General features: G+C 44.0%; 1 protein-coding gene across 3 annotated transcripts in view; it reads right to left on the reverse strand.

Annotated features, from left to right (window-relative positions):
• The window catches only part of BMP2K (BMP2 inducible kinase), a 49,928-nt gene that overhangs the window by 5,925 nt on the left and 18,729 nt on the right, over positions 1-25,274 (reverse strand). For all 3 annotated transcript variants that reach the window (XR_009486085.1, XR_009486084.1, XM_059843457.1), the window contains exons 2-15: positions 24,380-24,498; positions 23,931-24,036; positions 22,122-22,264; positions 21,724-21,845; positions 20,650-20,731; positions 19,897-20,029; positions 17,626-17,729; positions 16,130-16,209; positions 15,181-15,341; positions 13,734-13,894; positions 13,042-13,137; positions 12,176-12,357; positions 11,238-11,395; positions 8,467-8,580 (exon numbers count right to left, since the gene is read on the reverse strand). Coding sequence is in view for 1 of the 3 variants with exons in the window: in XM_059843457.1 (XP_059699440.1) it covers positions 8,467-8,580; positions 11,238-11,395; positions 12,176-12,357; positions 13,042-13,137; positions 13,734-13,894; positions 15,181-15,341; positions 16,130-16,209; positions 17,626-17,729; positions 19,897-20,029; positions 20,650-20,731; positions 21,724-21,845; positions 22,122-22,264; positions 23,931-24,036; positions 24,380-24,498 (1,761 nt within the window). In the remaining 2 variants the exon portion in view is untranslated. The remainder of the gene's footprint in view (positions 1-8,466; positions 8,581-11,237; positions 11,396-12,175; positions 12,358-13,041; positions 13,138-13,733; positions 13,895-15,180; positions 15,342-16,129; positions 16,210-17,625; positions 17,730-19,896; positions 20,030-20,649; positions 20,732-21,723; positions 21,846-22,121; positions 22,265-23,930; positions 24,037-24,379; positions 24,499-25,274) is intronic.

Raw genomic sequence — 25,274 nt, forward strand, 5'->3', positions numbered from 1 at the left:
TCCCTGTGTCAGAGGGAGATGTTTTCAGGAGTGTAACTGACTGTGATTTCTACTGGAAGGGAAAGAGCAGGAAGAAAATCAAAACACTCAGGTCTCTACTAGGTGAAGCACACTTGCCCTGGGAATGCCCTCTTGGCCACAGACAGGGTGCAAAACGTCAGATGTAACACCAGCAACAGCAGCAAGAAATCACCTCCTGGCAGGCCCAGAGCCACAGCCCACAACCTGTGTGCCCAAAGGCTGTGTGCCACTCTGCCCAGAGAGGCTGCCAGGCACCCTGGCACTGGGGACAAGCATCTCATGTATCCAGCACCTGACACCAGCTGGGGCCAGGGCTGCTCCGGTGGAAGCAGTTTTTAGAGAGCTCTACCCACTGCACTGCACCCCTGACCTCACCCAACCAAAACTGATGTCTTCCACTCAGGGCTTTGCTACACAAACAGTGACATTTCACCCACTCCACGTGTTCAAAGGATGGAAAAAGCCAGGGATGGCTACAGGCATCCGCTACTTCTCCACAAATCATCTTCAGCCAGAATCCATCTCGTAACTCTTGTTCTTGCAGTATAGCAAATATTTTCTCAGCTAATTCCTTCTTTCACAGGGAAACTAGTGGGCAACTTCTAGGGCAAGTCAGAATCTTTACTTTCTATGCTCCAGTTTTACAAGAGCCATTTCTTCAATTTTTTAAGGGACTTAACAGCAATTTCCTCATCCATCAGCTTCCTCACTCCTTTGCAGCTACACTTAAAATAATCAAAATTCAGCAGCAATACAATTCATGTAAGGATTTAAAAACAAGATGACCAGAATGACTAAAACCATCAGGTGATTAGGGCTTTGAGCTGTTGCTTCTTGCCTTCTCGTGTCAGATTGCTTCTTATCTACTGTAATTTTAAATGCTACATATTTGCTTTACCCACTAAATTAGAATCTGGATTATTCTGCTGCTTACTTTAGATTTCCCAAAGGTACAGCCTTCACATTGTACTAAATAACCCCCCTAGCCTCCAAATCCTGCTGTTTTCAATATTTACTGGAACAGTCATGTTAGCATAAATGCAAATAGAGTTTAAAAGAGGGACTGCTTCTAGGTTAGATGTTATTGCCACTTCCACAACAAAAAGCCCAAACCTCTTCCCTGTGTCCATATCCACTGGAGTTTACAGTCCCACAGAACGGTTAGACCTTTGCACTTCATCTCAATATGCAGCCAACAACTAATAGAGCAGTTTTGTTTTCAAGGAAGGACTGAATCACAGTGTTACCTAACACCCCTGACTTCCCAGAAGGTTTAAGTACTATTGGTTAAGTGCTGCCACAGTCAGAGTCCCTAGAAAGCAGACTGAAACAGGCACTGACGAGACAGAACACCACCTCTCCCCCGAGCAGCTGAGCTGCCTAAGGGGCTGTGCGAGGCACACGAGGTGCAGCTCTCAGCCCCAGAGCTCTCCAGACAGACGGCACAGCAAAGAGGACGTTTCCCACAGCACACCCCATGCACGGGCACCCCGGCTGCTCCAGCATCCCAACACACCCACCTGCTACTCACAACTGCGATTCTTGCTGGCAACACACAGCAAATCATCTTGGCAATCGGGCATCAAGACAACCCAGCCTTTCCACCCTAAGGTTTCCTCTCTTCAGTCTAACAAGCACAACCTCCAGAGGAACTCGGATGAAGCCAGGAACAACTGACCGAGCAATCCCTCTTGCTGGAGACACGCATCCACAGCAACACAGAGGCCAGGTGCTTCCCCCGTACCTGGAGCTCTGAACCTCTCTTCAAGGAAATGCTGAGCACCTTCCTGGCTGACAGAGGCAGACACGGAGGAAGAGCTTGAACAGCAATGAGAACACCGCAAGTTTGACGTACATGTTGATGTTTATTTTGCCCACAGCAGTGTGTCCTGGCCCTGGTCACCTCTGTGGGCTCTTGCTCCACTGAGGGCCATGCCATGGCACACTGGACACAGCACACCCCAGCCTTTGTGCTGGCAGGAATGAGGCTGTCCGCAGGAAAGGGAAGCTTAAGGTGCAGGTTTGTAAACATTTGTCCCTGCACGTGAGAAAACATGGTCCAAAATATCTTAATTTTGAGGCTACTCAAAGACACAGCAAGAAGACTTTTTCCCATTCTAACACCACCACAGCACAATCAATAACTGCATCTCAGCTCAGCAGCAGTTTCTGAAGAAGGCTTCCAAATTTCTAGCTCTTCAGCTGAGATTGCTCCTTCTCCAGTCTCCTTGCTGGAGTTAGCAATGTGACTTGGTTATTGCAGCACAAAACCAGCATCTAGGTATTTGGTACAGACTGGGAATTATCCAACGGTGAGTACAAACTCAAAGCCTCCACTAGGAGCTCTCTGCTATCAGAGTTGCAGAGCCAGCACATATGACCCTACATGGACCACATCACCTGGAAAGCAGGTGGCACGCAGCAGATGACGCTGTGAACAGCAACTGCTCCCAATACGTGGGTTTGAAGAGAACTCCCGTACTCCAAGGAGGATTTCCAGAACAGTGACATCACTGCTCCCACACTGGAGTGCCTCAGGAGAGAACAAGTATCGTCCTTTATCCTTCTGTGTGTGTTGAGGGTAGAAACAACCAGAGCCACCTGCTCCAAGCAGAAACTCGAAGACACTCATCTTGCACACTTTTAGCCCTACCTGGCCAACCCTGAGGGAAGAAACCATCTCCACACTCACCTTTGCAGCTGCAGTAGCTTCATGTTAGCTCCAGGAACAAGGATAAAATTGCATCAGACAAGAATCTAAACCAACCCAAAGAAACAAAAACACCCTCCCTAGAACTATCCTATTTTAAACTAAAATAGGAATGGTTTGGTCTTCTACACTACAGTTGCCGTAGTGTAGAAGTTAGCAACGAAGTTAGCAAATGAAAGAGCACTACACACAAGGAATCCCCCAAGAGGGAGAAGCCCCTGCTAAATGACAATTAGATGCTCTGGCCAAACTGACTTCCAAACTCAAATGTTGTGTCATGTTGATTTCATGCCGTATTGTCAGGCTACACCGCTGCAGAGACATTCAGATACACATTTATACAGCACTGCTGCACACTGGGGGCAACATCTGTTTGCAATGTGCTGCTCAGATTACCACACTTCTAATCAGGTTTGCAGCTTGTAGGGAACAATTGTTCTTGGCTCAAATGCGAGCCAGGTGGAACATCTTTAATCGTATAAGAAGATCCCAATCTTCAAGGAATTTTCTGTTCCGATGTTCTTTTTCAAGACACAGGATTATAAGAGGATGAATTCCCTCTAACAACTGCAGTAATTACACGCCTTCTGCTGGTGCTTCATTTTAGGGTACCGTGGGGGGAGCCCAAGAGTGGGGCATAAGAGCTTTAAGCTCCCTTGGAATTGGGAACATACTGCCACCATCATTTCATAACAATTTGCCACATGTCAGCCCAAGGATTAGCGGCGGGCCGCAACTAAATCTGCACCAGTTCTCTGACAACAGCCAGGGCAGCAGCTGCTCAACACTGTAATGGATTTACACATCTCATCACCTCTATTTTCAAGAGCAACAAAAATGGAAGAATACCACACTTGTGTCTGGCCCTAGGGCTGACATTTTTTTAAATAATGACTCTAAAATTAAAGAGCAATATAAAAAAATAGTGCAACATGCACATGACTGCTGCAAGATTTGAAAAATCTTAGGAAAAAACCCAGGAAATAATTCTGGAGAGAAAAGGCAGACCCTTGGCAGAACCCAGACATAGCAGTTATACCTATGATGGGTGAATAATTTAGGTTACTTAGGAAGGGGTATCCAGAATAGCTGACGTTTTAGATGATCCTGATACAGAGAAATATCCTGAACCTGCATTCAGCAAGCCCTATGAATAACTGAAACCACAGCCAAGAAGGTACAGAATAACATCAGCAAAGCTTTTGATGAGGACAGATATTGACAAGCACTTACTCTGCCAAGTTAGCTAAACCTGAGACACTTTACAACACTCAGATCACTGCACACAGGTCTGGGCCCCTTTGAACAATCAACATCAGCTGCCAAAGAAACACATACTGCTGGCAGGAGAATTTTCCAAGTTCTAAAAGCAGCTCAAGTCTTTTTTGTTTCTTCTGGTCTGGTACTAATAATGTCTTAAGTTCTGTGTCCTGCTGAAGGGCCCAGACTGCACAGGGGTCCCAGCGCTCCACAGCCATGGTATAAAACTTGCAGAGGTTTGAAACCCTGTTGGAAGCAGTAGACAAAAAACCACGGAATGAATCATCATCCCCCACGTCTGCTCCTGCCAGGAGATGACACATCTCTGCTGTGACACCGTGCACATCCAGCAGCGCCTGCCGCAGCAGGGCATTCCCAGGGACGTGTCCAAGGCTCCAGACGACTCCCACGGCACTGCGTCTGGCACACAGCCAGCTGGTTTGCTGCAAGATCCACACAGCTGGGACAACACAGGCCACACCACAAAGCCCCTCTTATCCCAAGGCAGACACTTGCAGCCACCATTTGAAGATACCACCAGGCTGCCGAGTGTGGGAAGTCTGAAGTCAGAAGGAAGCCGCCACAGAACTGGACTCACTTTTATTTAGTCTCTGCACAGAGAACAGGCCTGCAGTGGCTTGGAAGGGGTTACCATGGAAGCTAGAAAAACAAAGTGACTTGACCACATCTAGAGCACACATCATCTGTACAACACTCAGCAGAACTGCTAACGAGATGACCTGAACCAGAACCCCATCCCGAGATCCCAGGCGACAGCTCAGGGAGATTCTTCCACAGGAGCCAATGCCTGGAACAGCTTCAGGCAACACTGCCCAACATCTCCACTTCTCACACAGCCCATCCATGTAACTTGGAGTGTTACCTCAATTCTTGGATGCCTTCTGGGAATCGCAGTACTAAGGTGAGGGAAGCAAAAGGCCATCCTAGCCCAGCTTCATCCCACAAATCATTAGTGTGAATAAATGCAAGATGGCCAAAGGCACCGAGTACAGCTCACCAGCCAACTGTACTATATTGATGACACTTCCTTCTTACATTTGAGAGCACCACAAAGTATCTTTCTCTGAAACACCTGATAATAACAAAGCACAAGCTGGTTAACACACACTTGAATCAGACACTTCCATTCCAAAATGCTGTCCACAGGAGAGGTCTTTTCCACTGTCACCATCCAGTTCAGGCCTTCCAGAACCAGGACCTGTTTTCCACATGTGAAGTGCTTAAGTGCCCCAGGGCTGGCTATTTAATTCTCTCTTTCATTAAGAGGTTTGCAATGTAGGGTTTGTTTCTATCAGATCAAACACTGGAATTCTTTCCCAGGCCAAGTTTCTTTTCAGTCATCTCAGGTTTTAGAGCACTATTATTTTCCACAACACCTCAGGCATAAAGCAGTGTGTGCAGCAAGTTTACTCGTGAGAACGCTTTTAGTAGGATACACACCAAGGGTGAGATACACCAAGAGCTTCCACAGTGGCTCCCTATGCCCCAAACTGAGAGGAACCCAGCACCTGTTAGCTCATTTCACACCCCTTTCCCTCTGTGCCAAGGGACACAAGTGTTGCTGCTGGCTCTCCGTTCCCACCGGACAAAAATAAGCACAGAAGGTCTAACAGACAAGCAGCTGTAGTCCATCCAGTTGCAGGTTTCTTCTCCTGGCGACCCTTGCATCAGTGCCAGCCTGAAATGCACTCTCAGCTCCACAGGAAACATCCCCAGTCACAGCAGTCCACAGACTTTCCCAGCGATGATGGAAGGCTTCCAATTCCAGCCTCTCCTGCTTCCCAGACAGAGGTTAACATACCTGGTGACACCTGCTTAGCCAGATGACCAGCAGCTGATGTTGGTGGGTCCAAAGATGACACATGACATTCACCATCTTGCTGCTCTCTCCCAGGAGGTGACCCGAGTCAGTTAATTACTGAGTGAAGAGCTGCTTTCAGCAGAGAACCCTTAGGCCTCCAAAACAGGAGCAATCCTCTGGGTGACTCTACTCAGCCACAACCCACACACACAATTTATGCATCAGATCTATGCCAGAGCAAGGAAAACCAAGCAGAAAAAATACAACCTTTGAGTTGGAACTCTGGTCAATACAGTAGAACACAACTTCATTAAGAACTGTCACTTGTCAAGAACATCAGTTGTAGTTACTTTAGAGCTCCCATGTTAATAAGGTCACCATTTCATGTCATTGTAATTCAGCAAGTCAGAACTCAGTGGCCAGAGCCCTGGGTAAACAGTGCTAGCACACTCCCCATTTGGCCCAAGACATGTTACAATAAGGAAATGAAACTTGTGCTTGAACGAGATCCCAGAGTCTCTCTTGCAAACACTGGAATTGCACTCAAGGTATTAAACCTCTGGTCCACTTGCCAAGCAACCACCTGTCCTTGGATGCCCTGGGAAAGGGACACAGGTGGTTTACTGCACACTTACACATTTCACAATCACAAAGAACAAACCAGAAAGAACAGGTCACACAACAGCGTTAAGTACAAGCAGAAATTAAAATATCAGGGAAGGACATTTGTCAAGCAGGCCCCAGAAAGCCCTCAGCTAGAAATCAAATATATCCAAGTCAACAGCTTTCTTCTTTTCTTAGCTGTCTTGCAACTCCTCTTTTCAAGACATTACTAAGAACAGTTCAGTGGGGAACACAAACCAGCTTTTAGAAGATCAATATTAACATTTAATTTTTTTTTCTACCTGATTTGTTCACTAAATGCAACTCACAGTTAACACATAATTAACAATACTTTTCTTGAAACCAAGACAATATTTATTCGTATTTAAATGCCAGTTAGAAGTCCCCAGGGAAAAAGGCTATAAAGAAGTGCACAATTTTTTCCCAGTGCCACAGCTATCATTACACAACCAGCTCAGTATGTCTCAAACAGCCTGATTTTTCAGTCATAAATGGATTTCAGGGGATTTTTCCTCCCCTTAATAGAATTAACTCCCTTTTTTTTTATTCTTAGTGTGTCAAGAATTAGAGCTTGGATTCCAAGCAACAAAAATAAAGCACATAATAAACCACAGTGAAGACATTTGTTACCATCTAAAGCTATATTATAACCATCTAAACAAACCAGCAACAATCAAATGCACTTCCAAGATCACAGGTGAGGAAAGCAATACAATAACCTCTGGACACAAGGGTATGAATACTCGGCAGGAGACACAATACCTGCTGGTCCCCATCTTAAATGGAGTGTAAGCTATATTCTGTTTGTTTTGCATGTGAATTCAGGCTTACCTCCAAGTCAAAGCAACCCCTGGAATGAAGATGCTAGGGAAACCTTTCCCAATAGCACCTGCAGAGCAAACCCTTCTTCTCTTAAATGGCTTTCACATGGCTCTGAACTACTGACCATGAACAAGGTGACAGAAAGCAAGCTTGTCCTGAGAGAGCAAAACACCAGCACAAGCTAAGAACAGAGTCCTACAGCAAGCAGGATGAATGCAGGTCTAGAGACAGGAGCAGGGATTTTCACCGCAGGCTCTGCAGAAGACAAGAGCATTACCCTGCCCATCCCTCACCGTGTGGAGCACCGGAGCCCTTGTGAGCACTTGCAGCCCTACCAGAGCATCTCCAAGAATGCAGGACCCGAGTGAAAGAAAACACAGAAACTACCTTAGGTTGACCCCAGCTGATTTATTTTAAGGCATGTTTCCTGAGCTTTTGAAGTTCCATAAGAACAGTCTGTACATGTTATACTAAGGCACCTTTATCACACAAGAACTCGCAACAAAACCCAAGTGGCTCCAGAAGTGACTGATCCTCCTTTTTCCCATTCAACCATCACACAGGCTTTACTTTGTCAAAGGTACCAAAATAAATACTAAAGTGCAGATCAACCAAATGTTAAAACTGTTGCTTCAGTCGCAGGGTGATGCAGTTTCCCACTCACAATGCCCACATAACATGTTATTTTCACTTCCATTCAAGGTAAACACAGTCAAAGCAGAACTGAAAAGCAATAAGGAATGCCCACCCTTCCCATGTAGATACAAGGTAAAATATTTCCATTGGACTTAACTTGTGCCAAAACTGACCATTAAATGCATAGATGCTCACTGTCTTCACTTGGCTGGACAACTGAACTGGAGAGACAGTGTGAGTCAGAAGCAGACTACAGAGAAACAGCAAAATCTGGCCTTAGCAAGCAATTTCCCTTGAGCAAAAGCCCTTGTGGTTGTGCCCAGGTGATGCCCAGTGCGCGGGCCCAGCAGAACCACACCCCAGGCAGTCGGTGCCAAGGCTCCACAGGCACCAGCAGCCAGATGCACAGGTGGTTTTAACTGGAGGTAATGGACACACCAACACATCCCTTCAACCCAAGTGCTGTTAGGAGGCAGCAGAGCCCTTGGCCATTCTTTGGTCACTGAACTGCTGTGCATACTTCAGCAAATACATACACCTACAAGGTAATCATGTCACAGATGGAACTTGCCTTGCTGAGAAATGAAAGGAACAGAACCAAAGGGATCTTCAGCAGGACTTGTCTGTGGAGCAGCATGTGGCTCCACATTCTTATCTGAAGATGCTCTCCTGTCCACCAGCCTGTCTGTAAAAAACAAAATGGAACAGAACAAAAAATAAAGTAAAATAAAATAAAAATGGAAAGACTTACACCTATGCAAAGCTATGCACTGTACAGGCTGAGGGAGGAGTATCTGTATGCTTGTACCAAGCACAGCTCTTGCCTGCACAGCTGGTCTGGGCAGCTCCTTCCTACTGCAAGGAGACAGGCAGAGGCCTGGGAGGCTCTGCACCCACACCTGTCCCTGCAGGAGCACCAGGCTGATCCCGAGCCTTTGTGCAAGGCTATGGAAGCTGGGCTGGGCGTTCTTTCCCAGCGAGGAAGCAGACTCACTTTCTTGGCTCCCAATTCTGCACAGATGATTAAGTGCTTAGAGGAGCTGTTTAAGAAATCTACTTCCTCACAGTGCTGTCAGAAACGCAGCATCAGATGTCGCCTCTGGCCCACCACTAACTGATGATCACAGCAACAGCAACAACAGAGAAACAACAGGAGCCAGGAGCTCCAAGCTGTCACTCTGTGTCGCAGCTCTCCACAAAGGTGCTCAGTTCAGAAATCCATCCAATTGCACATCATCTTGCACTGCAACCAGCACCATTCTACTAGGAAAACCCTCACCAGGTATAAGCAATGTGTTCTGTCTGGGAACTGGATCCCCTTTCAAGAGAGAAGTGATTAATCACCCCAGCAGTACCCATCGCTGCACACACTGACATTAAGCCCCTCCACACATGAAATCTCATGGTAATGCCAGCCTGACAAACTGTGGCAACATCTTCATCCTTTAACAAAGGCTTTGCATATTTTCTTAGGTGTTAGTGTCATAAACAAGTAAGCTTTAAAAATCTTTGCCAGATTTAGAAACAGCTTTAATTCATGTAAAAAGCATCAGCTCAACAATATAAACTAGGCTTGTGAGAAGAGAAAGAAAGGATTTGTGTTTTGAACACTAGTGAGCACCACCAACTTACACATCACTGCATGTGAGTTATAAAGGACAGAATGGCAGCTGGCTTTAGTAGAAGAAAAACAGAACCACTGATCAAATCTGCATCTGCAATTTTCTTCTCTCTAGATTGCAAAAAAGTTACTTAGTACTCAACAGCCTTTTGCCCTCAGAGCAGATAACCTACACCTAAAGAGAACTCTGCCTTCAACCTTAATGCATACCTAAGGAACAGACAAGGCTGCCATCTAGTGTGCTGCTGGCAAGGGAGTGACTCGGGCTTATTTCTGCATTTTCCCTCCGTGAGTGACTAAACTCCCTAAGGCTGGTTACTACTGAGCAGAGCTGTGCCATTGGGTTTGGTTTACATTCCAAATACAGCAGATCAAGTGTGTTATCACACCCAGCTCTCCTGTGCCCCGAACTACCTTGAAGAGCTGAGCCCAAAATGTACCTTGGTTATCACCTTCTTTGGTCCTTGCATTTGTTCAAGACTTGGGGCTTAACCAAATCAATCTCATCCAACTTGTATAAGCAGTGCCAGCAGGCCTGTGTTGAGAACACAGATTCTGAAAGTGGGCGGCCTTGTGCTGACCTTTGGTACAAACTGACCTGCTCCAGATTCACGAGTGTGTTATTGCAAAAGGCTAAGGGCCACAGTCGCAAGGAGCGTGCTGACCGATATTCAATTCTACTACTGTATCCAATCCTTAACTCGGACTTGGAAGGAATGGTAAATTTCAGCTAGTACATAAGTCATTTTTCCCAGCTACCAGAGAGACATTTGACTGTAAAATGTGTGCAACCTTCCCAACTCAAAAGCAGGAATCTGATTCAATCCACACAGGACACAAGGGAAAACTAAAAACTAGAGTTTGACAAACAAACACACCCAGTCACTTTCCTAAAGGATTAACAGGTAAAGTGCACATCCAATAGGAAAAATACTCAACTGAAGGCAAGGGTATTTTTTCCAGTTAGTCAAAAATCAACTTTACTGTACTTTTAATTGCAAGTAACTTGCTGACAGACAGCCAAGCATATACAATCTGTTTTTTAACAATGTCACGTCTTCCAAGTCCCACTAATAAATCTGATCTCAACAAAATCAGTTATAGGAAGAGCAACTAACAAGCACGTGTTCGGCAATTAAGAACAGAAGGTAATTCCAAGTAAAAACCATGGAGATAACCGACTTCACGAGGAAAAAGTTTATTCAACTATTGCCGTATCAGTACAATAAACCAGCCCTTACATGTAGCCACTCAAAAAGGACAGTACAAAACATTAACATAATGTAATAGATCAATTTTCTTTCAGGCATTTTCAAAGGACATTTCAGACCCACACAATCTTCTGCTCTGGTGTGCAAGAAAAAAAGCTGGAAAGGAGTAAAGCAAGCAGCCAAAATTCTCTTCCCATCTGACAACATACCTCTGCTGTTGAGAGCCTCTTGGCAATGAAGGCGACACAAGCAGTGTAGAAGAACTAGGATACTACCATTTTTGCACTAATTGAGCCAGTAACTACCAGTTTCAGACGGTGAGCTCCTATTGCACGTGTTCTCAAAAAGGAAAAGGAAAGGAAGACAGGCCCAACCGTGCCCTCAAATGCTCAGAAAGAATGTTCTGTACACAGCCTGCACAGTCCTTGGACAAGCAGGTATTGGAACTGCTGAGCAACCACAGAGCCCTCATTTACTGGGAAGCAAAGTAAGCCTTCAAGCGTCCCTTACTTGATCTTAGCAGGTCAAACTCTCTGTCCAGCAGCTCCTCCTCTGTCAACTTGGAAAAATTGTCCTCTCCAAAGGGGTTCCACCCTGACATATCAGGTGGGTTACTGATGTTCTGCTTGGGGTAACCGGCAATTGGTTCAGCATCAGGAATGCCTGACCTGTAGAGTCAGTTCAAGGAAGCAAATAAAGAGAAACATGACAGGATTGGTTATCAGGGTCAAAATCTGAAACACGCTTCACAATGCCAAGTCCTACACACAAGCTATTAAGAACTCATCCCAAAAAAGCTGAAGGCTAATTTAAAAGAAGCCTAAAAGGAACCTAGACAAATCTGTAACCTGGTTTCTAACATCAGCGAAACAGGACACATCTCTAGGTTCTTTCATTTTTAAGTCAGAAAGGAAGGGGATTTGTTGACAAGAATTAATGCAATAGTCATTTATTACCATTTATTATGGAAAGGCAGGTCTGAGGGCCACTTCCCAGGAACTGTCTCTCTTCTGAGGTGTACTTCATGTTACATACTCGGGTCACGCCTCTGAGCACAGCAGCTGGCAGCCCCAGCACATCAAGGCCAACTACAAAGCTGCTCTCAACAGGGTGTTTGAAACTCCTTTCAGACACACATGACCTCATTCAACACAGACTACTGACCACCCCAAGCAAAGTGGTTAGCAGTCAGTTCCTGGAGTAAATCCATGAAAAAGAAATACTGGAATCAATACTTAAAGAAATTGTACCAGGCTCATCTGTTATCAAACTGTCTCACTTTGCTCCCAAAATATCCTTTACCACTGAACACCCACTGTCCAACTGCTCTAAGTAATCTCTTACTACCAAAGCAAGTACCTTCTAAGAAAAGGATTTGGCAGAGCCCACCACAACTAGCAATGTAAGCCAGGAGTAACCCCCAGGCAGAGCTGAGCCACAATTCTCACCTGTTTGTAGGGTAGGGAGGATCTGCCACTGTTCCACCATGCACTGGGAGTGACCTGGGGTAGGAGATTAAGGCTGGTGCAAAGTCTTGTGGAGAAGTGATATACTCAGGGGACTGCACCTGCTGTGCCCGCTGCTGAGCCAGCATCTGCTGCTGCAGGAGAGCCTGCTGGTACTGCTGCACCTGGGGAGATCAGGGCTGTGTTACAGAACACGCACGGGCTGGCTGAAACTCTTCTGCCAACTATCAGCACTGCTCTTGCAGCCACACACAGCCACCTCCACCACCCTCCAGAACACAGGGGCACAGAGAAACTGCTCCAACAGGTCAGAGGCTGCTTCTCTCTTACAGCCCATTACCACTTACATTCCTGTGATTATTGCAACCCAAATATATGCCGCTGCAACACGGCTAGTTGTGCGTTCATCATACTCTATTCCTAAATCTTAATACAAATTCCAGGACAATTTCTCCTGATCTTTACAAAACAGGCAATGGCAGTTAGCTCTTCTGCTTTTCAATTAACAACTGGATATCACCATCTTCAGTCACTCTTGTGTAACATGTATTTGCTACTGTGGCTAGAACTGGAAACATGAACCAAGGACATTTCAAATGAGCACAGACAGACCTTATGAAACTTCAGATAGATCCCATTCTATTATTAATACACAAGCACAACTCCAGACAAGCTGGTTTGCATTAACTTCCCACCAACTAAATATTATTTTAGATGCCAAACTGCACACTATTTACCACGTCCACAGCTCAGTGCAACTAGCCAGGCACTTCTCTTACTGCATCTATATAAGAGTAGATTTAAAAGCACAGGCCATATCTTAGGACTGTACTATCTCTGTGACTTACCATGGCAGGATACTGTGACTGGGCAGGCTGCTGCTGGTACACAGATTGCAGCAACAGCTGCTGCTGGACCATCTGCTGGTGCACTGCTTGGTGATACTGGAAAGACAAAAAATAGCTTTAGAAAGCAATGATGCCTCCTCAGAAATAAGCAGGTATTTTAATTAATGCTTCTTCTGACTATCACATCTATGACTCCACAGCATTTTATAATTAAGATACCATATAATCAAGAACCAGCTAGCCATTCAGTCACTGCACTTGAATCGCTCTGTTTGGAAGCTTTCTCCTTCCTCCACTCCCCAGCCAATTCTTAACAAAAAATCCCAAAAAAACAGAAAGAAAAAAAAATCAGACAGCATATCCAGCACTGGTGCCTGCACAGCCATCTACTGCAAGCACAACAGCACCCATAACCACTCCTAACATTGATGCCAAGCTCCTTTACACATGGGTAAAGCCTTGAAGTCACACAGTGGTGATGCCAAGCAAGACGGAATTCAGGGTCAAGCTGCATGAACACAGCACAAGAAGGCAAGCAACTTTCTAGGACAGACATTAGACGGCCAATGAAGGAACAAGAGCTGTTTTAGCTGGAAAAGTACAGGCAGCAACAGCAGAAGTGTTGAATGATTCCAAGGGTAATGAATACACACAAAGAGTCTCCAACACCTGTCTAACAGCTCTGACTGTACCTGCTGGATATAAGCATCCTGCACGGCGGGCTGGTGCTGCAAGTGGTGCAGCTGCTGCAGTCTCCAGTCTCCCTGCTGCAGCTGCTGGAGGACCCTGTGCTGCTGTGGGGTGGTCCCTTGGGACTGTGAGATGTCTTGTCCATTTCCTGGTCGAGTGGTTCCTGTGACAGACAACACCACTAACATTCAGGCCCCCCAGCTTCAGCCAGAGCTCTCCCTGGCTGCTTTTCACCTCAAGCGACACTGTCAACATCTCTTCCCAGTGTGACAACCAGGACACCCAGTAGATACCAACTTGACCTCTCTACAAGTTATTCCCGGCCTGCAAACGAACCATTTCTATGTGCAAGATGCTGGAAGCTTCCCCTGGTCTCAAGACAGCAAGCTGGGTTCCAGACTTCTGCTTTACCAGCATTTAAGTTACACACTGCAGGATCTCAAACCCTTATTTCAAAATGCAGCTTTGTATGTGTTCAACACAGTGGGTTTCTTTTTTCCCCTAAGGAAAAGAAGTAACTCATCCATCAAACTCCCTTAAACAGAGCACCTGATGAATTCTGCCACTCAACTGCTTTTGCACCTTTTAAGAGACAGGTACTACCATAAATTTCTCTCTGCCACAATGTGTTTTACATTCTGAAGTGCCCATGAATCATCTGTTCCTTGTCATAACAGATAAAGCTTTTCACGCTGGATGTTACATGGATCCCACCTAGTAAAAAGTACTTATACCTGGGACACATACATTCCCAGTGGCCTTGAGACTTTTCCAATACCATCCCTGAAACTACTCTTTCCTCTTCTACAGCAGGCACATAACAGCATAAAATGCAATTAGAAAGTGCCCTAGGTATAAAGGTCACCTATTTCAGGGAATATTGATCAGATCCATAACTCTTTCTGAATGAGAAAAAGAGCAAAGATTTTTCAAAAATCCCTTTCACTGGAAGGAGTCTCCCCTAATTCCTCCTGCACCCAGAGTGCCACGTGGAAGGAATCTGTCAGTCATGAGAGAAGTGTCATGTTTCCAGCCTACAAATACCACCAACCTACTGGTGCTATCTCATGCCTTCTTGAGGCACAGGAGAATATTTTTCCTACTATGAAAAATCCAGTTTTATACAGAAGGGCTCTGTACTTTTTGTGAATTATTCACAAGTCAAAACAAGCGTGAACAACTGTCTGCAGTGGGCAAGTTTGTTCAAAAACCAGTGTTAAGCACAAGGAAAAAACACATGCACTTCTCAGCCTCAATTTAGTGTTTTGCGGCACCTCAAATTTACAGCTCACACAGTCAGAATCTTTCAGAAATGGCGATTTGGTTTTTGGTATATAAAAAAATAAGACTGATAAAACTGAGTTTTAAATGTTATCTCTGGTACAGCAAGAAGAGGAAGAGAGGCACAATGGCTTCTTTATTTTGGTCCATCCTCAGACTTCAAGTTACCTTTTTGGCCACGATTAGCAAGCTCCCCAGGAACTTGTACTTTGACAGGAGTTGCTGAGCTCTGGATCGCCAGCACACTGGAAGGGGCAGTGCTCGAATTGGCCTTTGGTCTTTGTCGCGGTGCAATTGAGGTTTCTGTTGGTCCAACAGCATCTGTTATTCTGAAAGGACAAGTTTTCCCCATGTAAGATACTTGATGAAAAGACATATTTCTACTTCAAATTTGACACAGTACATCTCTTAACAGGTGAGTCATGTCTTATTCATGTGCTACTCTACTTCAGCACTGCTTCTAAGCACCTTAAAATTAGTTAGCTAAAACTCCAGTCCTGCGTTTGAGTCCACAACCCCACAACTAGGAACAGGACCACTGCTCATATGTACAAGAAATAAGAGAACAGAAAACATTATGCCTTAGGTCAAATTATTGCCACTTCTACCAATTTCTTATCTTTTCATTTCTTTTCTTGCAAACAGAGCTGATAATTATAGCTAAATGTAAAAGTATCCAAGTCACACATGCTGGCAGATTCAAACCCAAATAACTTCCATTAACAAGGAAAGAAAAGTTAAAGGATTTACTCAGCATCAGCCTTAGGTGCATACACACTAGATCATAGCAGATATTAAAAGCATGGAGAGGAACTCCAATGGTTTTGTTTTGTTTTTATTAACAAGGACAAAAAAAGTGAATCTTTTTCCATAAAAATGTCAATTTCTCAAAAACAAATAACAAAACCCATTTACCTTCAAAATATTTGTTTCCCTCCGTGGATTCTCAATATAATGAAAAAAGCAAAGGAGTGGAATCCAAACAGACTTGAAGCTCTTAGAAATGCAGTTTATCTAATGACTTCTACTCAGGAAACAACTCATTTATTCACAAGTGTATGTTTAAACAAACATGTAGCTTAACAACATTAGGAGAAAAGTCACATGCTCAGCTCACCTTGCTTTTATTTGGCTTTTTCTAGCAGCTGCCTCACTAGCTGTCATGGGTTCAGGAAGACTTGAGGGGACAGGAGAATTCTTGGGAAAAACAAATTTGGATAAATTAAAAAACCAAGATCCTGAAAGAAAAAAACTTGTTACATATTGAAGAGGAATACTTGGATTCAAGACCTCCACGTGCCAAGGCCTCATGCAGAACTCACAGCTATAGCTGGAAAAGGGTTTACCTTATCAGTATCTCTACATCCTCTCAGTGTGTGGCAGAAGTAAAGTGGGACCTGACTGACACTTGAGTCAGCTGCTTCACTTCAGGTACACTGCCAGCTATCAACAACAGGGTGCACCACGGTCTCCCAGCACTTTGTGTGACTGCACAGATACTCACTTCAGCCTCACTCGCTAAAGCAAAGACCAGTCCTGGGAGGAAACTGTTTTTAGCACACTCTGCTCTTCCACCAGAACACAAATTCCAGAAAACCATGCAGCACCAAAGCTTTGATGGGCTTTTACCTTACCCCCACCTCCACCACATTCCTGAATGAACCCCACATGACCTAGACTGTATTTTATAAGGAATATGGCAGTTTGGGGCAAAGGAGGAAATCAATCATCTCTCACGACAAATGCACCTAACAAATGCAAATCTGTATCTGCTCACAAATAGAGACAGTTAATTATCAAGTATTTCAAGACTTCCTGTTAATTTTAATCTGTGTTTCCAAAAGGCAACACACAAATTTACTGAGGACATCCTTCTACAACAACAAAGGAAAAAAGGAATTCAAAGGGATCTCAGAAAAATCACTGGTCTGTCTCTGAAGACAGAGATTACTACAACCGATATCTGCTGCAAACTCAATTTTGAGATGGATTTTTCCTGATGCTTGTCTTGAGAGCCACTTAATAATACTCAACATGAGCTAAAAGTCCACAGCTTCCATTGTACTACAGACATAATCATGTCTGTGAAGCAAGTGATCTTGCAGACCAAGCTCAGACCCCCACAGAAAGCAAGGATAAGAAGGCAGGCTGACTCAAGTACTGCTCTGTTTGCTTTCCAACTCACTGGAGTCCTTCCAACGGACTACCACAATTGCTAAGGAGGCCTAAGCAAAGGGTTTACCCAAGAGCAAACACACATGCTCTTGACACACCATGTACAACACTCAGCCTTCTACTGTCAACAAGGTTAACATCTGTATATTTAACATTGACTGTATTAAGAGATCACTAACGGCTAAAATCCCAAGCTGGGTATTGGTACAGAAGCAATACAGCCCACAGAGCTATGCCCTCACAATTAAGAGCATGTTTTATTACTAGAGAGCTCACACTGTGTGCACACAACATCAGCTTGATGCGCTCTCTGCTCTGGGTTACATTCAGGGACCAGGCATGTGACAGAACTGACGTGATCTCTCAGCTCCCTCACTGACTTCCCAGTACTACCTACGGAACACACTGAAACCACACAAGGAAGGCAAGAGTACTTACATTTATATTAGACACTGGACACTCCTTTTTGGCAATTTTAAAGGCAAAGTAAGATACTTGAAATATATCAGGTCTCTTCTCTTGATCTGGTTCAAGCATATATCCTGCAAAAATTGGTAAGACTTATCACTGCTAGATCACAAAAAGCCTGTTGAGACAGTATGCTACCAGCAAGGAAAAAATCCAGCAGTTGCACCAGATCGGCTTACCACCCTGAGAGTCATTTGCACTATTATCTTGGGTGTGGGGGACTTTTTCTAATACTTTTTGTCAAGTCAAATAGTTCATAGTGTCAAAAACAACTGGAGAACAGGTATGCTGCTTGATATGTTGACACTAAGCTGTGCAAAAGGGAACTTACCTGAAGTAGGAATTAGTAATTGCAGAGAGAAACCACACAAAATCAACTGACTGCACTAGCATTTTCCAGGATTAACACAAAATTCAACGTAGCTAAAACAGGATTGACACATCTTACTTCATCATGCTAATGGCTTTTCTCTTTAGATTTCACTGACTATGAACAATTCTGCATATAAAAATAATAGAGTTTCATTAATCAAAGGACCTTTCCCTGACAAGACAAAATTCCTTATGTTCCCTCTCCAACATTTGCTTCCTGAACTAAACAGTGTATTGTTTTTCCAAGAAATCCAATATAACACAGTATACATAATCCAGCAATCTTGTCTAGATAACCAGAAACATAACTAAACAGTAAAACAGACTTTATAAAAAGCCTACACCTCTAAAAAGATGTTCTGCTATGAAGTAAATGAACACCATGAAAATTTAACTTCACACTTTTGATGAGCGAAGTGAAGCACACTTGCACAAATGCTCAGTAGAACAGTCAACCTAACACACCATTTTACAAAAATCCTCCATAGGTTGAAAAAAAAAATCAGACAGACCCCAGAATTTTACACAAAGTCATTATTTCATGACCTGCACAGTTCATGGCAAGTTTAATTTTGAAGACAGTTACCAAAATAACAGATTCCAGCATTCAGAGGCAGCACCATGACATGGAAGCAGAACACTCCCTGAAGTGACTCCTGCCACTTGATTCTGAAATGTTAAGCTCACAGGGTGGGGCATGTTCAGCTTGTTCCTCCCCACTCACTGCCTTCTAAAAGAGCTGGGATGAAGCCACAGCCCCAGAAATAACTTTTATGACCAAGGGCAGTTTTTTATGACTTTCACTCCAAATGGAAAGAAGGGAAGTTTACATGAGGACATTCTGCCTCACCCAGATACATTCCATGTCAGTACTGCTCATCTTGGCACAACCATTCATTGAATTTAAAAAAATCTGCATTCATACCTAGGACAAAGGATTAAAACCCATACTTTCCTAAAAAAAAAAGTAACACTGATAGAGAAAAGTACTTAAGTCCTTCAAAAACTTATCTCATTTTGTCAGTACTGGCAGAAGGCAAGTGCTTACTACCATAACTGCTGTTTCTCAATTATCAATGTGAACTCAAAAAAGTGGTTTGGATTTGGTATTGCTTAATATATAAAAGCATAAACTATGGATGGGTGGTCAACATATCCGTAGCTCTGAGTTTTAAGAGGTCTTACTCAAACCTTTTGAATTTTTCACATGGTGCCCATCTCACTCTTTCAAGGGAGCCTACTTTAAGCTGAAAACAAGGACAATACTGATGATGATTGTAAATATTAGCTCCTACATCTCTGTGCCTGGGTAATGGTTGAATCACAAGCCTCAGAACCGCTTCATGTCCAAAGTTTTCCTTCACACACTTAGTGCTTCCACAAACTGTTGCCAGAGCTCAGGTCTGACACCTGGGGTTGCAGAAACCTTCCCAGATTTTTGTTCTGGTGTAAGTCATGCAGCTACTATTAAAGTTGTCCCCAGTGCAATTAATCTCAGCACACTGATGTTGCTATGCTAAAGCTGCATTTTAAATTTATCTAAGCACAACTGTCCAACTTGGACAGAAAAGTCTAACATTCCAAAGAAAACACACACTTAAGGGCAAAAAATATGAATAAAGAGAGCTAAACGACAAATAGAATGCATTCCCCCATTCCTTTGGGATTTATCAACACCTAAAGAAAAAAAAATGATCCCTGAGTCCCAGAGAAACCAAAAGGCTCCCCTGAGCTTCAAGAAGGCTCTTGGGGAGTTGAGAAGGACAGGTGACCGTGGCAGGGTTTGACAGCGAAGGTGCTGAGCAGCAGCTGCTGTGCTTTGCTGCCTTGGGGAGCTGGAGGGGCTGCTGCCAGTGCCTGTGTACTTACTGATCAAGCAGTGCACGCTGGGCGAGTACCGCGAGCCATCGGGGATGGTAAAGCTCCCGTCGCAGATGGCCACCTGACTTTCTCCAAAGGGAAGGGAAAAGAAGCACAGCTTATACAGCAAGCAGCCCAGAGCCTGTAAAAGAAACACGAGCCCTGTGAGGAGATGAGAGCAAGCCCTGCTACCACAGGGCAGCGCTAACAACGCTGCCCCCGGCCACAGCGATGTTGACATGCTGTGTAGGAGCTGCACTTTGGAACGCAGCTGATGGATCAAAGCTGCTCTAACAACACTTGTTCTTCCACTGATTCCTGTGGCACACCCAGTACAAACCAGAGCACACCAAGAGCTGCATTCTCAGTGTCATATCACCCACAGATATCACAACTCTTGGCACTACATTGCCTAATTTCTTCCTTGTCTGCACATCAACTACTAAAAATACCTTCCTTGATCATACTGCCCACATGTTTCCATAAGAAATCGCTGGGGGCTATCAAGGAGAATCCAGAGCCAACATAAAAAGAGATGTTCTAAATCACATCCCCCTTCCTTTAAAATAAAAAAAACCAAAAACAAGCATGGGATTCATTTTATTTACAAAACCATAACTACTTAAGCTACCACTACTGTTCTGTGTTCTATAAATGCCCAAAGTATTTCATTTCCCAATAACTGGTTTTTCAGTCAATGCCCGTTGTAATTCTCTCTTCTTTAACCAGTCCCATATATCATACTATCTAATTTTTGCTTACCCAGATATCTGCCTTGGTAGTTATTGGCTTTCCTCCATACAGATTGATCATCTCAGGAGCTCTGTACGACAGCGTAGTGTACCTAGAAACATAAAATAGAGAGGACATAGCTAAAACTCTAGCATCACAAGTGAGAGGGTGCTTTCCTGATCCACCGTGCACACACCAACCACACAAATTTCAGACATGTGCCTGGAACTGTCTGGCAGATCCACACCATTAGTGCACCTGCAGCATCGCAAATAATGTCTGGAGCAGCAGCATGAACTAGCATACACAAGGAGAAGCATTAAGTCACGTAAAATTGGCTTTTAGTGTTGCTGCCCCAAAGCAGACTTTTGCCAGAGTGACTGTGCATACGCAGGGAGTCACCTGTGGGGAATGACAGCTGAGTCCTACAAGGGCTCTCCCCACCTCACAGTGAAACATGCAGAATGCACACTTCAAAACATTAACACCCCAAAACAAGTGCTCAGCTGGTAGTTCAAATACTTCAGAGATGGAAAAAGCTTGTCTCACTTCAGGACTTGAAAACAAGCAGCCTGTATTTACCCCTTTGCAGGATTTAGCCCAGAAAGGCAAAACAGTAATAGAAGTTTTCAAGAGTATGTCTAAGAAAAGCTGAAATATTTTTCTGATCAGTCTCAGGAGAAGGGACCTGGACCATACTCTGCAAATGAGACTACATAAATCCATTGCAGTGCTTCTTTACATAAGTTCATGGTATCTCAGCAAGTATTTGCTTAGCAGTATTAAAAAAGCACAAATGAAAAATATTCAACTCCTAAAATGGCCAGGAGCCAGACATATATTTTTGAACAATTTACTTTCACAACAGCATGCTTTGTGCCAACAGCTTTTTTTTAAGAATTGCCGTTTTGAAAAACCATCTGTAAATAAACTGAGCTAATCTTTTCAAATACTTGCAGTCTATTACTATATTGATGCCAAAATTAATTCAAGATCAGCCATTAATTTCAATTCATTACTGTTACATGCACACCACACAATAAAACATGGAGTCCCCGGGCAGCACAGTTGTTTCTTACGACAGATGATCTAAAAATCACCTACTTTTTAATTTCTTCTTCAACCATATTGACACCATCTTTTTGAGGGTTCAGGTACTTGTTAGTGGCACTGCCAAAATCACAGAGAACGTAGTGCCCGTTATCATTTAACAACAGGTTCTCCACCTTCAAAGAAAACCAACACACAAAAAGCAGGTTAACTTAAAAGCATGAATTTCCAGGTTAAGTGTGTGTCCTCACACACAAACAGCAAGTTTTCCCAAAAATCAACTGCTAAACTTTGTTTTAGCAATAAATGATGTCCTATAGTTAGGGTCTGTTTATAGCTCCACCAACAGCAAGCTCCCAACTCTATGCCTGTCTTACAGAAATCTCTCCCATATCCTCAATCCTTTGCAAGCAGATGCCTGATTTTAGCCCGGATTTTCTTACAGGTCATACCTTGAGGTCCCGGTGAACTATAGGTGTTTTGCACTGATGCAACCGGGCAACAGCTTCACAGGTGTCACAAAATATCCTCATTACTTCTGGCTCCGTGAAGCCTGTCTGCAGACGCTGGTTCATCTGGTTCACAACTTGCCCAGCTAAAGAAACAGGAGAAATCTCTTTCAAGTAATTCCTATCAGCTACAGAAGTAAAGACTCAGTTATATGCATTAAGTCTACAAATATGATGCAACAAAGTTTTCCACAGATACTGTATTTGAACAAAACAAACCTGCTTTTCCAACCACACACTCTTGTACCAGCCTAAAGAGAAACATGATTGGCTCAAACGAAAACAATCCAGTCTCTGAGGATGAAATGTGTTTGAAACCAACTGCTGCAAAAGCAAAAAAAAGGATCCCTCACACCAATATGTCACCTCAAAACTGCCTCTTGCATTAGGATCCATGACCCAAACTCCATCAACTGAGTTCATGAATTCATTCTCTGAACACCCTCTCTGTCTTTCTGGGAGACAAAAGGAGGAAGAAAGGGGAGGCAGGGAAGGAGGGAAACACAGCCCTGAACTCATCCTCCAAGGAAGAAGACCTCCCTTTCCCTTTTCATAGGTTTCTTTTAAGACTGGGAATCAATACTTCACTGTTCCTTGCAGTAATTGTACCAGACACCACTAAGCTCTTCCTACCACAATGCTCACTGCACACAGAGACGAAGAATGATTCTTGCAGAGACACAGCAGGGCCTTGGTGGGCATTCTGTCAAACCAGGATGCTCACAACACAGGAGGCCTACCACTGTCAAGTCGTCTGACAGCTGACATCCACGGGGCTATTTACCAGGGCCATTAGGCAAACAGTACTACCAACAGCGCGTCAGAAGTGAGCTCCCAGAAAGGTACAGAAGTTCATCCATACAAGCAGGGTAAAGGGCCAACAATGTGGCCATTTGTTTTCAAGTTCTCCTTAATCCATTCCCCAAAATCTACCTTAATCTACATCGCCTTTGACTCCTTATGGTACAGATTGCACCAACTATAAGCCTCAATGCTTATACTGCAAATATAACCCACATATGCCTCAGCTCAAAGTATTGGTTGAGCAGGACAGACCATGGGGGGCTTCTTTCCAGAAGCATGTACTATGTGCTGCAGCACTTGTTGCAGAGTATCACCAATTACTTGGGTTAACCACCATCTCGTACTAGGAGGCCAGCACCCTGTCTCCCTAGATTTCAGACAAATCTAAGTTTAAACTCATTGGCAAGTTTATCCCCTACCTATGTGAACTGAGGGGAACAGAACACCAAAACAGACAGGCCCTGACTTCAGTATTGTTTCAAACAAAGTTATATGGTTAACCAGGAACACATGGCTAATATCTTTCTGGACAGCACTATCAACCTGAACTTTACTACCCCCACGTGGAGGAAATGACCTGTCAGAGGAAGCTTCTTCAACACTGCCAACTAGAACAAAAATCGGTAAGGGAGAAGAGTGGTGAAAATTTGATAATCTTGGCTATCGAGTTACATTCCAGGTACCTGAGGCTTAGCACCACCAGCAGAACAGCACAACTGCACTTGATAGATAGAAAATTAATTTCCCTGTTTGTAACCATACTTAATTACAACACTTGGTGAAATTTTCACTTTTTGCCCAGTGCCTAGGTAGCAATGCCAGAAGAAATACCTGGATTCCAGCTGAGACACATACGTGTTAACCTCCTATATCAAGGGAATAGTTTTAAGCAAATCACAGGTGACAGTACACACACCTTCCTCTGGAAAGCTAGGCCATGACTCTTACCTCGACAGTACTCCATGAGGATGAGCACCTCCCACACGTTATCACTTAGCGAGTTGACAGCACAGTCCAAATAACTCACTATGTTCTTGTGCCCAGATAACTCTTTCTGAAAAAGAAAATGGACACTACACTTCAGTACTGAGAAAACGAAGAGAGATTTTCAGTTGCCACTGCAGCACTGGAAGACATTCCTTTTGCTTGAGAACCAGACATACTGACCAAATGGAATATACACATTTCATGTGAGGTATCAAAGACATACTTGAATAATTCCTTCAGAAATGACTCGTGCACCAACCATAAAGCCAGCATTAGTTTCTGTAAGTACTGGTGGAACATCAGGAGCACAGCATCAAAAGCAAGAGGTGCCTAGAAACACTGGAGAGGCATTTGCTGGGCGTACACTACCAACTGACACATCCTCCTGTTCCAAGCAGGGGCCTTCTTACCATAATGGTGATTTCCCTCTTGCAGATGTTGAGGTCTGGCACATTGTTCACACACATCCTCTTCAGCGCGCAGCGCGTGCCGCTGGGCGTGCGCACCAGAAACACCGTGGAGAAGCCACCTGGAGAACACAAGCACACAAAGAAGCAGCTGCCTGAGCTTCTCAGTACTCCTCTACTCAGCATCACTACATCCCAAGGATGAGCAACATCTGTCAGTCATTGAGTGACTAGTAACAAACACTTCACAAGTTCAATACCTCAACCCATTTCTTTTCAATCAAGTATTCATGACAAAACCAAACCATTCAAGTCTTACTATTTTCTTACAACATCACATGAAAGCATTAGTAAAGCATTTTCACATTCAAGTGAAATCATAAAGCACAGAACAATATGTATTGAGACATCAACCCTGAAGTACTTAGAGTAATTCAAAAACCTGAATCAAGTCAAGGTACATTAACTCCCTGAACCCACACTCCAATATAGAAAAAATAAAGTATTTAGCAGAGGTCTTGAGAGACCCTAAGGAAGTGATGTGACTTTCCAGGTTAGCCTCAATAGCCTCCCTGGAGCCCCCAACAGCTCAAGCAGCCAGCCTAGAGAAGCGTTTTTATTTAAATCACACTCCAAGTGCACACTAGAATTAAGCATTTTCTTACAACCACTCCCACCAGAAACATTGTTATCTGACAGCGGCATCAACTGGCAACCACACAGTCAAGCCCATTCCCCACCAGGTTTTTTTGAGGGTTTTCTCTCTCTGCACTGGTCGAGAACAATCTAGGAGGCAGGAAATACACAAGTGAAACAACCGACACAGGAAGTTCTTCCCAACGTGCAGGACGCCAAAGTGAAATCCAGCAGGGCTGTTTCAGCTGCCTCCTGTTAGTCC

The sequence above is a fragment of the Haemorhous mexicanus genome, chromosome 4 (genome assembly GCF_027477595.1).
Source record: "Haemorhous mexicanus isolate bHaeMex1 chromosome 4, bHaeMex1.pri, whole genome shotgun sequence".
Lineage (NCBI taxonomy): Eukaryota > Metazoa > Chordata > Aves > Passeriformes > Fringillidae > Haemorhous > Haemorhous mexicanus.